The sequence below is a fragment of the Anolis carolinensis genome, chromosome 6 (assembly GCF_035594765.1).
Source record: "Anolis carolinensis isolate JA03-04 chromosome 6, rAnoCar3.1.pri, whole genome shotgun sequence".
NCBI lineage: Eukaryota > Metazoa > Chordata > Lepidosauria > Squamata > Dactyloidae > Anolis > Anolis carolinensis.
The window spans coordinates 83920360-83936077 of record NC_085846.1 but is presented as its reverse complement, the minus strand read 5'-3'; the positions used below and the strand labels follow the sequence as shown (position 1 = coordinate 83936077).

Genomic DNA, 15718 nt, shown 5'->3' with positions numbered 1-15718 from the left:
CCACATCCTCAGTATTTAAAAAACTCTAAAATCAGGACAGTAAATAAAGAACAACACTCTGAAAACAGAGGAATTCCAGACATGAAACAATCAGGGGCAGCTAGCACCTCCCAACAAAGGATTTCCCCAGACAGAAGTCAGCCAGGCCTTGAAAGTGTAAGGCTTTGCAATGCTAATTAATGTGATTAATTGCAACATTAACACTTGCCTCCAACAGAAAAGAGTTCTTTCTCCCATACTGGACTTTCCACAGATATATAAACCCCAACTGCCTAGTTTCCAACAGACTTCACACTTCTGAGGATGCCTGCCATAGATGTGGGTAAAAGGTCAGGAGAGAATGCTTCTGGAACATGGCCATACAGCCTGGAAAACTCATAACAACCCAATAATAATAAACTTTGTGTTGTCAAAGGTTTTCATGGCACTCACTGGGTCGGTGTGTTTTCTGGGCTGTATGGCGGTATTCCAGAAGCATTATCTCCTGACGGTCCACTCGCATCTATGGCAGGCATCCTCACAACCCCTGAGCCTGTTAGGAATTATGGGAGTTGAAGTCCAAATCACCTGGAGGGCCCAAGTTTGCCCATGCCTGGTCTACACTGAAGATTTAATGCAGTTTGACACCACTTTAATTGCCATGATACAGAATCCTGGGATGTGTAGCTTGGTGAGACACTACCACAGACCATGTAAAACTGCAACTCCCATGACTCCATATTGATGAGGCCCATTGGATGCATTACACAGTGGAAATAATAATAATGATGATGATGATGATGATGATGAAATGGCAGACAAAGGTTTGAGGTAATGAGACAAAGAGAGTTCCGGTTGCTGTAGAAAAAGATGTTTATTCTCAGTGGCCAGAGAGAATAAGCAATAAGAAGGACCTTCTCCTGTAATCAGAAAAGCGAAGGAACAGAGCAAAGAAACACAGGTACTTATATACCCCTTTTGCCTCCATCTACCTACGTCATATAGGCATTATCCATCACCAATTAGTGTCAAAAAAGTCTTACTTTGCACTTTACTAAAAACAACTTTTACATTTTCCTAAAATATAGGCTACTTTCAAGACCTCTGACCTTCCATTAGGCCTTATCTAAGGAATTCCTATCTAGGCTTTCAGGGATCCCATTAATTGAGGAATTCTTCCCTATCTTAGCTTGTCAGGGAGTCATTAGCACTCCTACATGGCGCCAGGTCTTATCTTGACATCCCAAAAGCCTTAATTTGTCTTTTGTCCATTAGCATGGAGCTTTATCTATTCTTGTTGACACTTGACATATGTCTCTGGCACTTAGGGTGAACTTTGGTCTCTGCTTATGGGGAGACAGTTATTTGCTAGGCCGAGTGTATTTTGAGCTATATGCACACATTCTGCTTGTGATTACATATTTTCTATTCCCATTTCTAATATGATTACATTCAATATATAGTTTCCAATACAAGTATTATATTTTTCCAATACACCTTCATCAATAATAATAAATCTTTATTTATACCCCACCACCATCTCCCTGAAGGGACTCAAGGTGGCTCTGAGAAGCACTCCAAGTGCCGCATATAAACAACAGTACATGAATATAAATACAAAGACATAGAAATCATCAACAGCGCATATAAAATCCCACTAATGAATGTCAAGGACAGAACGCCACAAGGTTCAAGATAACAGAGTTTATTGGATTACAGAACTCAAAAATGCCCGTAAAATACAAGGGCCAGGCAGTATTAGCCTTTAGGAGCAAAAAGGGGCAAGGAAAAACGTTCAAAAGATAAACCGGATTAAACCGGAGTTTAATCCGGGTAAAAACAAACTGCTTGCTTCAGCCTGGGGATAAACAAAACAAAAGCCGAGGAACAAAAGATACAAAAGAATGCAACTAATTGGCAGCAGATTCCTCTCTGCTGCCAACACTGTGCTTAGAGTAACTTGCGTCGCTCCCACACACACAGCAGACAGGATTTCCAACACGAACAGATCAGCCAAGGATTGTAGCAGTAGAGTAGACCCAGTTCCTTTCCGTAGTTCAAAGCCAGAAGCAGACGTTTGTAGATTCCAAGTCCAAGAAGGGGGGAAGACAAGCCGTGGTCAGTTCAGTCCGAGTTTTCAAAACAGGAGATGGCGTCCGTCAAGAAGACGACGGAAGGTCAAGCTAATAAGAGTAAGCACAGGTTTGCACAAACAAATGCCCACACAATTCCTCCCGCCGTCTGACCCTGAATTCCAAAACAACTTACGTCTCAGCACAGGAAAACACACCAGTCTTCAGGAAAGCGTCCCACACAGATCCCAAGCGTTCGTCCAGATTACCTTGCCCAACGCAATTTGCAATTGCTCCCAAGCCCCATTTTATGCCAGTTACAAATCCTCATCACTGTCAGCTGTCCTCCTTAACCCGGGCGTTTCCTCATCACTTTCCTCATCAGAGCTGGAACACCTCTGACTACGCCCCACAGCATCTCCAGCTGTGGATCCCGTCCCATCCCTCCAGCTAAGCCATGGGTCTAATCCTGAAGGTCCCCATTCATCTTCTATCCCATCATGACCAGTGGCACCCAATTCCTCCCTTACCCGAGTCCAATCCATCTCATCCTCCTCCGAGCTAACCAGCCCCTCCTCCATTCTCTCCGTAAACCCCTCAAAAGACTCGTCAGATGGTGCTGCAAAAATGTCTCGCAGTCTTTTTCTTTCTCGCTCCTCGAGAGTATCTGACTCTCGAGGAGTCTTACGCCCACGTCTGTCAGTAACAGAGCCATGAGGCTCAATCATAACACTATCCCCTCTCACAAAGGCCTCCTCCCCCGATGGCGGAGAAGTGGCAGTGATACCCTCCGCTATAGCACCACGACGACTAGAGGTATCTAGTTTCAACAGCGAACGATGAAAGACTGGATGGACCTTTAAACTAGACGGTAAACGCAAACGAAACGCAACGGAAGAAATCTTTTTAACGATAGGAAAGGGACCCAAATATCGCGGCGCAAACTTTCCCCCAGCCTGTTTAATATGTTTGGAAGATAACCACACCAAATCCCCTTCTTCCAACTCCTCCCCTGCCTGCCTGTGGCGGTCAGCCTGAGTCTTTTGCGTTGCCTTAGCTTCCAACAGTAAGCGACGGGCAACATCATGCAATGCAGCCATTTCCGAAGAGCGATACACAGGGTCCGAAGAGACCACATTGGTCGACGGCGCCACACCTCCCCGTGGGTGAAAACCATAAGTTAGCTCAAATGGCGTATGCTGACTAGACGTGTGCACCGCATTATTGTAAGCGAACTCCGCCACCGGTAACCACTTCACCCAAGCCGTGGGTTGATCTAAACAAAAACAACGCAAATACTGCTCTAAGAGCCCATTAACCCGTTCCGACTGTCCATCCGTCTGTGGATGAAAGGCTGAAGAAACGTTTAACTTAGTCCCTAAGCACTCATGGAAATGTTTCCAAAAGCGTGACACAAATTGCGGAGCCCTATCTGAAATAATCACCTCGGGTGCTCCGTGCAAACGATAGATGTGCTTAGAAAATAGTAAGGCCAACGTAGGGGCCGCCGGAATGGTTGAACAAGGAATAAAATGAGCCAGTTTGCTAAATAAATCCACCACCACCCAAATACAAGTATAACCCCCAGACTTAGGCAAATCTGAAATAAAATCCATGGAAATGATTTGCCATGGCCTCTCCGGAACAGGTAGAGACGACAGCAACCCTCTAGGGCGCCCAACAGGCGTCTTACTCTGCTGGCAAACAGCGCAGCTGTCACAAAAGCGCAGAATGTCTTGCCGCATCTTTGGCCACCAGTAGCTCCTGGTGATAAGCTGTACGGTCTTGAACCTGCCAAAGTGCCCAGCCATGGGTTCGTCATGGTGGGCTCTAATCACCTCCAACCTGAGGGCCCCCACTGGTACGTAGACCTGCCCCCTGCGTACCAATACTCCGTCTTGATCTTGTAGATGCGGCAGTATTGTACGGTTACCTGCTGATAGCAGCATCAGTTGCTCCTGAGTCCACACATCATCCCTCTGAGCCTCAAGGATCTGATCATGTAACCCAAGCTCATTATCTACAACACATAGAGAGGCAGTAGGCAAGATGGTCTGACATACTACCTGCTCATTGGTCTTAAACTCCGGCTTGCGGGATAAAGCATCGGCCCGCAAGTTTGCCTTCCCCTCCACGAACTGCACCTTGAAGTTAAACCTAGAGAAAAACAAAGCCCATCGGATTTGACGCTGGTTTAACTTCTTTGCTGTTTGTAAGTGCTCTAAATTCTTGTGATCAGATCTGACCACGATCTGGTGCCGTGCCCCTTCAAGCCAGTGCCGCCACACCTCAAACGCCACCTTAATCGCCAACAACTCCTTCTCCCATATGGTATAGTTCTGCTCGAAGGGTGTTAGTTGCCGCGAGTAAAATCCACAGGGACGCAAGGTCCCTGAGGAATCCTTCTGAGACAATACAGCCCCCAACGCGTAGCTAGAAGCGTCCGCTTCTACCACGAACGGTTTGTCAACATCAGGATGTGTTAGTATGTTGTCCGATTGAAAACTAGACTTAAGTTGTAGAAACGCATCGTGAGCTTCCCGCCCCCACACAAATGGCTGTTTCTTACGCAGGAGCTGCGTCAAAGGTACCGTGAGCTTTGCAAAATTCGGAATAAACTCCCGGTAGTAATTAGCGAAACCTAAGAACCTTTGTACATCCTTCTTAGTCTTTAGCTCCTGCCATGAGTTAACGGCGTCGACCTTATGTGGATCCATTTTAAGTTCCCTACCTGACACTACATGACCTAGGAACTCCACTTCAGGCACATGAAAGACGCACTTGGAAGCCTTGGCGAAAAGCCCATTAGCCCGCAGACGGTGCAGAACCTGCTTGACATGTTGACGATGTTCTTTCTCGTCCTTAGAAAAAATCAAGATATCATCCAAATAAATCACTAAAAATTGGTCAATTAGGTCCCTGAACACATCGTTCATGAACCTCTGGAAGACCGCAGGAGCGTTGCAAAGTCCGAAAGGCATGACTCGGAACTCGTGGCATCCGAAACACGTGTTAAATGCCGTCTTCCATTCATCCCCTTCCCGTATACGGATTAAGTTATATGCCCCCCGCAGGTCAAGCTTGGTAAAAACCTTAGCCCCTTGCACCCTTGACAATAGTTCCGAGATTAAAGGTAGCGGGTACCTATCCCGAATGGTGTACTTGTTTAGGATCCGATAGTCGCAGACCAGCCTAAGTTCCCCAGTCTTTTTGGCTACAAAGAATACTGGTGCCGCAGTTGGAGAGCTAGATGGGCGAATAAACCCCTTGGCTAAATTTTCATCTAGAAACTCCCTCAAAGCTTGCCTTTCCGGTACAGTCAAGGCATACAGCCTTCCTGCTGGCAATTTCGCACCTTCTGCTAACTTGATGGCGCAATCATATGGCCTATGCGGTGGTAATTTGTCCGCTTCTCTTTTACAAAATACATCAGAGAACTCCCCATACTCAGCAGGCACTCCCTCCATATCAGATTGAGTAACATTCAGAGTGCAACAATCCTGCCTCTTTAAGGTCACTTTACGTGTCGCCCAATCTACTTGTGGGTTTACTACAGCTAGCCAATCCATCCCCAGGATCACATCATATCTAGGCAAGCTCGTAATATCCCACACAAACGTTCCCGTTACTCCCTGCACCTCCCACATTACTGCTGAGGTTTCATGGTTAACCACCCCAGTCTCCAGCAGTCTCCCATCTGCTCCTTCCACCCACACGTCGCATGCCTTGCGCACTCTAGGAATGCCATGCTTCTTAGCAAACTCAATATCTACATAAGAGACCGTAGCCCCTGAGTCCAGCAGTGCCAAAGTAGAAACAAGTTCCCTTCCCCCAACAGATAATGTAATGGGTACGAAAACATGCTTCCTCCCCTCAGTTGACTGCTTGAGGAGCCCTAGTGCGTTGGACTCACGTCGCACTAGGGCTGGCCTTTTCCCGAAAGCTGAGAAGGTTTCACATTACAGTTTTTGGCAAAATGCCCCGCATTCCCACAGTACAAACACAACCCCAGCTGCCTCCTACGGCTCTTTTCCTCTGTAGACAGCTTTTTAAAGACCCCAAGCTCCATAGGCTCTTCCCCCATCACCACAGGTGCCCTGGTAATATGCATGGGTGGCGCACACATTGCTTTCGAGTGTTTACGAGCCTCGAACCTTGCGTCTAAACGCAGCACCTTAGCTACTAAGGCGTCCCAATTTTCAGCCGGCTCCAAGCGTGCTAATTCATCCTGGAGCATATCACTTAACCCGGCAGTAAATAAAAGCATGAATGCATTTTCCCCCCAATCCAGCTGGTGGCGATACAGGTTAAACTTATTTAAGTAATCCAAAACAGTCCCCTTTCCCTGTTTCAACCGATACAGAGCCCACCCAGCATTCTCCGTGCGGAGAGGATCCCCAAAAGTGTCAGTTAATAACTGTTTGAAATTATTCAAATTGTCCTTGACTGGGTCATTTCCCAAAATTAAATTAGTGGCCCATTGTCCTGCGGGACCGGTCAACAAACTCAAAATAAATGCCACCTTGCTAGTGTCTGTAGGAAAAGCATGAGCACTGAGCTGGGAAAAATAAAGCTCCACTTGTGCCAAAAAGGTTGGCAACTTGCACCTGGTTCCGTCAAAGCGTTCAGGAGTCAAAACATGTCCTTTCACAGCATGAGCTGCTTGGCTGACGGTAAAAGCCGTTTGCAATTGGTCAAATTTGGCCCTTAACTCCTCCATCGTCTTCCTGACGGGTTTATTGCTGCAATAAACTTTTTATGGCGTTGGGCAATCTGTCAAGGACAGAACGCCACAAGGTTCAAGATAACAGAGTTTATTGGATTACAGAACTCAAAAATGCCCGTAAAATACAAGGGCCAGGCAGTATTAGCCTTTAGGAGCAAAAAGGGGCAAGGAAAAACGTTCAAAAGATAAACCGGATTAAACCGGAGTTTAATCCGGGTAAAAACAAACTGCTTGCTTCAGCCTGGGGATAAACAAAACAAAAGCCGAGGAACAAAAGATACAAAAGAATGCAACTAATTGGCAGCAGATTCCTCTCTGCTGCCAACACTGTGCTTAGAGTAACTTGCGTCGCTCCCACACACACAGCAGACAGGATTTCCAACACGAACAGATCAGCCAAGGATTGTAGCAGTAGAGTAGACCCAGTTCCTTTCCGTAGTTCAAAGCCAGAAGCAGACGTTTGTAGATTCCAAGTCCAAGAAGGGGGGAAGACAAGCCGTGGTCAGTTCAGTCCGAGTTTTCAAAACAGGAGATGGCGTCCGTCAAGAAGACGACGGAAGGTCAAGCTAATAAGAGTAAGCACAGGTTTGCACAAACAAATGCCCGCACAATTCCTCCCGCCGTCTGACCCTGAATTCCAAAACAACTTACGTCTCAGCACAGGAAAACACACCAGTCTTCAGGAAAGCGTCCCACACAGATCCCAAGCGTTCGTCCAGATTACCTTGCCCAACGCAATTTGCAATTGCTCCCAAGCCCCATTTTATGCCAGTTACAAATCCTCATCACTGTCAGCTGTCCTCCTTAACCCGGGCGTTTCCTCATCACTTTCCTCATCAGAGCTGGAACACCTCTGACTACGCCCCACAGCATCTCCAGCTGTGGATCCCGTCCCATCCCTCCAGCTAAGCCATGGGTCTAATCCTGAAGGTCCCCATTCATCTTCTATCCCATCATGACCAGTGGCACCCAATTCCTCCCTTACCCGAGTCCAATCCATCTCATCCTCCTCCGAGCTAACCAGCCCCTCCTCCATTCTCTCCGTAAACCCCTCAAAAGACTCGTCAGATGGTGCTGCAAAAATGTCTCGCAGTCTTTTTCTTTCTCGCTCCTCGAGAGTATCTGACTCTCGAGGAGTCTTACGCCCACGTCTGTCAGTAACAGAGCCATGAGGCTCAATCATAACACTGAAATTGTAAAAGTACAAAATTATAAAATTTCTAAATTTTAGTAGAACCTGTGAGTAGGCCGGCTATCTGTCGTAGCGATCGAAGTGCAGAACAGTACAAATCAGTGGTTCATCAAGCTGAACATAGATTATTCAGGATCAAAGGCCTGTCTGAAGAGCCGTGTTTATAAACTCACCCAAAAGGTTTGACAAGTGGGAGCTAATCTAATTTCCTTAGGGAGGGTATTCCAGAGCTGGGGAACCACTACTGAGAAGGCTCTCTCTCTCGCCCCCACCAACCGTACTTGAGACAGTGGTGGGACCGAGAAAAGGGCCTCTCTATGGCCACGCCGGTTCATAGAAGGAGATGCGGTCTTGAAGATAGGTTGGGCCCAAAGTGTATAGGGTTTTATAGGTAATCACCTGCACTTTGAATTGGGCCTGGAAACTTATCAGAAGCCAGTGGAGCTGCTTTAAAAGGGGCGTGGTATGCTCCCTAAAGTTCACCCCGATTAATAATCTGGCTGCCAGTCTTTGCACTAACTGCAGTTTCTGGGCCGTCTTCAAAGGCTGCCCCAAAGAGTGCATTACAGTAGTCCATTCTGGATGTGACTAAGGTGTGAACCACCATGGCAGTTATGATGCCAGTTTAATTGCCATGGGTCAGTGCTGTGGAATACTGGGAGATGCAGTTTGGTAAGGCACCAGCCCTCTTTGCCAGAAAAGGCTCAAGGCCTTGTGAAACTGCAATTTCCAGGATTCAATAGCATGGATGTCAATCTCATTCACCCATCTTACCCTTCTGTTTCAGAACAAGTTCAGAACTATACAGGAACTTTGGAGAAACAACTCCTAAGTTTATAACCACTCTGCAATATCATCGGGGACATACTCCTAAGTGGGCGGTGTTTCCCAGACTGACATCCATTTTTCGCTTCTAAACATGAGAAGCAGGAAGCGCTGGGACGCCTCCATGTTGGCCAACTGGAGAGGTGCCTGCTGCCCGCCTATGGTGGCCATTCATCCTCTTCCATTGGGAGCCGGAAGTGCAGCGTGCGGCCGGTGGAGCAGGTCTCTTTTCCTCTCGGAGCGGCGCAGTAAGGAGGGCCGGGCTGGCCATGGGCGGAACCAAATCGGGAGGAGCGCGGGGGGGAGGGAGGCTGTCTGGCAGAACGAGAGGGGATGCATGGGAACCCATTCTGAGTGAATCGGGGAGGCCGCGAAAGAGGCTGGAGGCCGGAAGGGCGGGCCACCTTATCGTGGACGGGATGGCAGCTACGCTTTAAGGGAGAAAGAAATGCTGGGGGGGAGCGAGTGGCCCTTTGGGGCCCTCAGCAGCAACAGCAGCGTTTTGAAGGTACGATATGACCTCCCACCCGCGTGTGTCTGTGGTCTTTCCCTAACTGCTTTGATGACTCACATGTTTGCTTTTCTCTGTTGCAACTTCCCACAAATGACATCCTCTCCTATTGCTTTCCTCCCAAGACCCCCATGTGCAGGCAGAAAAACCCCTCTTTCCATGTCGTTTGGTTTTCTTATACTTTCTGCAATAGATTACTTGTGTTAGGCTTTGGGGAGCATCTACACCAGGCATGGGCAAACTTGGGCCCTCCAGGTATTTTGGACTTCAACTCCCACAATTCCTAACAGCCCATGCCTCATCTACACTGTTGAGTTATTGCAGTTTGGCACCACTTTAACTGCCATTGTTGTATGTTATTGAATCATGGGAGTTGGAATTTTACACAAGACCTTTAGCCTCCTCTACCAAAGAGGACTGCGGCCTAATCAAGCTACAGCTCCCAGGATTCCCTAGCACTGAGCCATGGCAATCGAAGTGGTGTCAAACTACATGAATTCTACAATGTAGAAGCACTCTTCGGGTTGGGTTGCTGTGAGTTTTCCGGGCTGTATGACCATATTCCAGAAGCATTCCTTCCTGACGTTTCACCCACATCTTTGGCAAGCATCCTCAGTGGTTTGAGGTCTGTTGGAAACTAGGCAAGTAGGGTATATTTATTTATTTACAGTATTTATATTCCGCCCTTCTCACCCCGAAGAGGACTCAGGGCGGATCACATTACACATATAAGGCGAACATTCAATGCCTTAACATAGAACAAAGACAGAGACAAACGCAGCTCCGAGCTGGCCTCGAACTCATGACCTCTTGGTCAGAGTGATTTGTTGCAGCTGGCTGCAGCTGAGTGCTCACCAGCCTGCGCCACAGCCCGGCTGTGGTTCAAATTATTATCATAACTCGATAATAATGTAATTGGGTAATAATGACAGCTCTGACCAAAGTTCATGCACATCAGATATATATATATCTATATATATATCTATATCTATCTATCTATATATATATATCTGTGGAAAGTCCAGGGTGGGAGAAAGAACTCATGTCTGCTTGATACAAGTGTGAATGTTGCAATTGATCACCTTAATTAGCATTTAATGGCCTTGCAGATTCAAACCCTGGCTGATTCCTGCCTGGGGGAATCCTTTGTTGGGAAGTGTTAGCTGGCCCTGATTGAGTCATGTCTGGTATTCCTCTGTTTTCAGAGTGTTGTTCTTTATTTTCGGTCTTGATTTTAGCATTTTTTTTAATACTGGTAGCCAGATTTTGTTCATTTTCATGGTTTCCTCCTTTCTGTCTTTTTTAATATGATGAAACTATCAGGGCCAGCTAACACCTCCCAACAAAGGAGTCCCTCAGGCAGGAAGCAGCCAGACTTTGAAGCTGCAAGACCATTAAATGCTAATCAAGGTGATCAATTGCGACATTCACACTTGTCATAAGCAGACAAGTCTTTCTCCCACCCTGGACTTTCCACAGATATATAAACCTCACTTGCCTAGTTTCCAACAGACCTCACAACCTCTGAGGATGCCTGTCATAGAGTGGGTGAAACGTCAAGAGAGAATGCTTCTGGAACATCGCCATACAGCCCGGAAAATTCACAGTGACCCAGTGATTCCAGCCATGAAAGCCTTCAACAACACATTCTTCGAGTTGTTTCTCATTTATGGTAAATAAGTAAGTACACTTTATTTCTATTGCGCTCTAACATTTAATGCCATAAGATAGAACAATAGACTAAACCATTCCAAATAAATCAGAACATTCAATAATAAAACAAATTACATAAAGACAATGATAACAGATTACACAATATTAAAAGAGAGTTAAAAACAGAGTTAAAAGAACCATAATCTAAATCCATTATGACTCTTTCAGGGGTCAGAGGGGGATAACTTTTGCCTTTTTCTGAAGCTAAGCGAGTGTGACTTGCAAGATCACCCAGGGAATTCCCACGGCAGAGGAAGGATTCAAACCCTGGTCTCCCTGAAGGTGCACCTACACTGTAGAATTAACGCAGTTGGACAGCCCTTGAACTGCTATGGAATCTTGAGGGTTGCCCTTTGGTGAAGCACCAGCACTTTTTGGCAGAGAGGGCTTGAGTCTTTTGTAAAACTACAATTCCCAGGATCCCATAGAATTGAGCTAAGACAACTAAAGCACCCAGAGTCCTATCACAGAAGTTGTCATTTTAGAAGCTCTTCAATTTTTTCTGCTCAAGGGAGTTGGTGCCTCACTAGACTACAAATCCCAGGATCTCATAACATTGAGCAATGGCTGTTGAAACTGGCATCAAACTACATTAATGCTACAGTGTAGATGCACCCTTAGTCCAACAGTCAAATGGCTTCCCTTATTTAAAATTCTACAATCCAAAAATAATCCAACCATATCCGCATGCATATTTGACATCTTTACTTTTTTTAAATTCAGTATATGCAAACTTTTTACCATACTTGAAATGTTGTATAGAATTATTTACTATTAAAATGTATTTTTGGCATCCGTCCTGTTAAATTGTATTTTTCCTGTGATCATAGGCATTGGTTACAACACTCTTGGCTATTCTTTTGTTATATTTCGTATAGTCTGCACAAAGATATAGTTGTTTGGGTTTTGTATTTTGAAAATATTTAAGGTATTTTAACTGATTATATTTTTTGAAAAATATTACAGGAATCAAGCGTATCTGCTGGAAAAAGGATACAGAATGATTTCACAAGAAGGATAACTAAACTGTGAAGATTTTAAAAGAAGCAGCTATGACAATACAGTGACTTCAGCCTTAGTACCTTGATGTTTACAACTTTGGCCTGTTCAGAAATGTTTTTTGCATTTTCAAGGAAAAATGTGTCCCAGAAATTGAGCTTACTGTTGCTGGTGTTTGGCTTTATCTGGGGCATAATGTTGCTGCGCTATACCTTTCAACATCCAAGGCAACAGAGCAGTGCTGAGCTGCGTGAACAAATACTTGACTTAAGCAAAAGATACGTTAGAGCACTGGCAGAAGAAAACAAGAACATAATGAATGGTGGTAATGGAGTTGCAATGGCAGGCTATGGTAAGACTGAATAAACTTTCTTTGTGAAGTGCTGTCTGCTTATTTAGTTTTACAAATATATAATTCTGAAACAAGCTCAGGGAAAATTGTATTTATCATACACCACTAATTAAAGAAGGAAATCAACAATCAAATATATTACAGGAATTATGTTTTATAGTCTTACAGTTCTGTGTTCTGCTATAGTTGAGGAATGCTTAATGTTTTGTATCCTTGAGAAAAATAATTGGAACAGCAAAAGCTTAATCACATCATAAATAAATTCTGTCCCTTATATTGGATAGGATGGAATTGTATGAAAAAAAAATGAAACCATATTGGGAAACATTCCAGCCTCAAAATTACAATAGATGAAAAGCATAATGCTATATGCACTTAACCATAAGTACATCTTAATGAAGCTGGTTCTCAGTGCTATGTAGGCATATGTACAATTGTATTGGAAGAGTATAATTTAAAAAGCAAACTCCTAAGGTACTTTGTTGAATGTTAGAACTCAAAATTAAATATATATGTTAAAAATGCAATGCCAAACTTATTGTTAATCCTGCTGTTGATCTGTTGAAATGAAGTTGACTTCTGAGTCACAACTGATATTTAATTTCTATTCAATTACTTTACTGTGTGTAGGACTAATACTGGATGTACCCTCGGTGCACTGATTTTTAGAACTTGATACTACTGCTACTAATAATAGTCTAAATAAGAAGGGAAAAAAACTGATGCCTTATGAGGCATGCTTTCTCTAGGCAGTACTATAGGAATTCTTTTGTGTATTTATCTGCTTTCAAGTCGCTTGTTGACTTATGGTGTTACCATGAATTTTATAGGGTTTATTTAGACAAGGATTATGCAGAAGTGGCTTAGCCAGTTCCTTCCTCTGAAATATAGCCTATAGCACTGGCAGTCTCCCATCTCAATAGTAACCAGGGCTGACCTTGCTCAGCCTCCAAAATCAGACAAGATCTGGTGGCTTTAGGATATTTAATATGATGATAATGATAATAATAATTTTCTTACCCGCCTTTCCTCATGGCCCAAGACCCCTAAAGCAATAAAGCAAAAATGATATGAAGAGGTGAAATATGATACATATCCAAACATGTCCTACTAATCAACTTCCTATCTTATCAGCCTGTACCATGAAAATACAGTGAGATTATATAATGTTACATGATCTGCGTTTCACCTGTGGAGAGCAAAACAGACAGACCTTTGGAAAGGAACATCTTTAAAACCAAACTAGGGGGTGTTGTATTTTATGCTGTTCAATCAACAGGGTTTAAATGGTTTTAAATATGTATTTTAATAACTACCATTTTAAATTCCATTTTCATTCATACATTGTGCAATTTTAATTGTTAGACACTTCGAGTCTCCTTGAGCGAGAGAAAGTGGAATACAAACACTATAAATAAATAATTTCTCTGTTTCATTTTCCCCCTCTAGCTGATCTCAAAAGAACAATTGCAGTTCTTTTAGATGACATCTTGCAACGCTTGGTCAGACTGGAAAACAGACTGGAAAAGGTTGATTACATGGTTGTAAATGGCTCGACAACGAATACTACAAATGGGAACTTGATGCCAGAAAGTAAACGAGTAAATACAGCAAGCAACATAAGATAGCATTCAAAATCACTTGGTGTAGCTGTATTTCCTACAGATCTTCTATTTAGAGAAAGGCAAACACAACAGTTCATTTGCGGTGGTCTGTATCCTGTTGCAACAGGAAATGCTGAACACGTGCAATCCCAACTTTTTATATATATATACATATATATAAAGCTCTAAAAGTCTTTGTGTTAAGATAGCTCTTTCATAAAGCAATGCTGTTATAAATATCTTATTTAAAGATATGCTGGTGACTAGTGTAGAACGATAAGTAGGATCATGTGTAAATTGTGTGAGAGTCTATGGCAATTATGAAAAAGATATAACATTAATATTGAAATATCTGAATATAATTCTAACGTATCTTGGAGAAAGTTTAGCAATCTTATGATCTGGTCTACTAATACATAGTAATGAAGGGTAATGCCTTTTAATATGAATGCTGAAAAGTATGTATACATAACATCACCTTTACTGATGGCTATTTTTTTTAACAATTGAGATGATATCATGGATGAAATTATTAAACAATGATCCAAAGAATGTATTTTATTTGCACTATCTGTGAAATAGAAAGAGAATGTATTAAAAATACTGTTAGATTTGTGAAAACTTTAAATAGCAATTATGTCAAGGTGCATACTTGCTACATAAGTAGGGCAGTTAGATCATCATGGTAGACTGTAATCTGTGATGTTTCAGAAATATTTAAACAAAAGAATTTAGCAACTGAGAATACATCTTAAGCGACAGGCGTCACACTTACCAGAAAATGGGCACTGCTAGCTTTTTTATCAACTGCTTTTCTTGTGAATATACGAGTCTCTTGCAGTTTGCGATAAATGTGACACACTTTCTCTTAAGTTACCTTTACAGAAGAAAAAACAAGGGATGATTGCACATTGATGAAGGGAAGCAAGGCATCTTGAAGTTTGGTTGCGTATAGTCTATCAGGCACTGCTGCTGTGCAATTGCCTTTTTGAAAGGAGTGCTGATTGTGAAACAATAGTGCCGAGTGCCTATGCACTCAAGCTTTTCTTACGGTGGACTTGAAAGCAAGTGGGAATAAAGGTGAACACTGCCTTATTATCCATGTTAGCCTTATAGCAGAGAATTGCAGTGAGGGTGCACTACATTACACAGTGTGCTTTCTGTATCATAATTTATAAAATGAAGTGCCAGTCCTGAGTTTTACATCTGTATGGAATGATTTTCAATTATTTCTTCTAGCATTATTATTATTTCAAATACGCTGTGTAGTTTTCAAAAAACATCTGTTTAAAGAAAGAACAAACACTTGCAGTGTGTATATTACCGTCCCAAATTACTGTATTATGCCTGCAGATGGCTGTAGAATCTGGATAGATTAAAAATAAAATGGAAGTCTATATGGTCAAAGTTTCTGAGTACTGAATTGATTCTTTTTCTTTTGCATGGTGTTATCCTGGATTTTTATATGAAGAGGAAACTTACACACATTTTTCTTATGTCTCTCTTTTGGTCATTTATTTGTAAGCCTTTCAAAGTTGCAAGTCAACCTTAATAAATACAATTAACTTATACCTACTTGCTTCTGAGTTAGCCCCATTACAATAATCTATATCTATTTTGGCATAAACTCATTGGGGCTTACTTTTGCACAGGGTTCTTTGGTAAAGAAACAGGTTTCTTAACTCCATTGGAACTTTTAAAATAGTAAACGTAGTTGGGATTTCAAAGCCTTAGGATGGCTGTAA

General features: G+C 43.2%; 1 protein-coding gene across 3 annotated transcripts; it reads left to right on the top strand.

Annotated features, from left to right (window-relative positions):
* Positions 1-8912: 8912 nt before the first annotated feature.
* On the top strand, positions 8913-15380 carry ccdc126 (coiled-coil domain containing 126). 3 transcript variants are annotated; one of them, XM_062957152.1, is made up of 3 exons: positions 8913-9042; positions 11985-12369; positions 13819-15380. In XM_062957152.1, exons 2-3 carry the CDS (start codon positions 12105-12107, stop codon positions 13995-13997), a joined length of 444 nt encoding a protein of 147 aa, XP_062813222.1. In that variant the 5' UTR covers positions 8913-9042; positions 11985-12104; the 3' UTR covers positions 13998-15380. The 3 variants fall into 3 exon arrangements, with proteins under 3 accessions (XP_062813222.1, XP_062813221.1, XP_062813223.1); XM_062957151.1 differs by lacking the exon at positions 8913-9042 and adding an exon at positions 9061-9302; XM_062957153.1 differs by lacking the exon at positions 8913-9042 and adding an exon at positions 10844-10985.
* The last annotated feature ends 338 nt before the right edge of the window (positions 15381-15718 follow it).

What these genes read in the sequence shown, in the direction of transcription:
- ccdc126 (XM_062957152.1), top strand. Translation starts at nt 12,105, where the DNA reads ATGTTTACAACTTTGGCCTGTTCAGAAATGTTTTTTGCATTTTCAAGG. An exon ending in AGTTGCAATGGCAGGCTATG is followed by an intron (nt 12,370 to 13,818) that starts GTAAGACTGAAT and finishes TTCCCCCTCTAG; the next exon opens with CTGATCTCAAAAGAACAATT.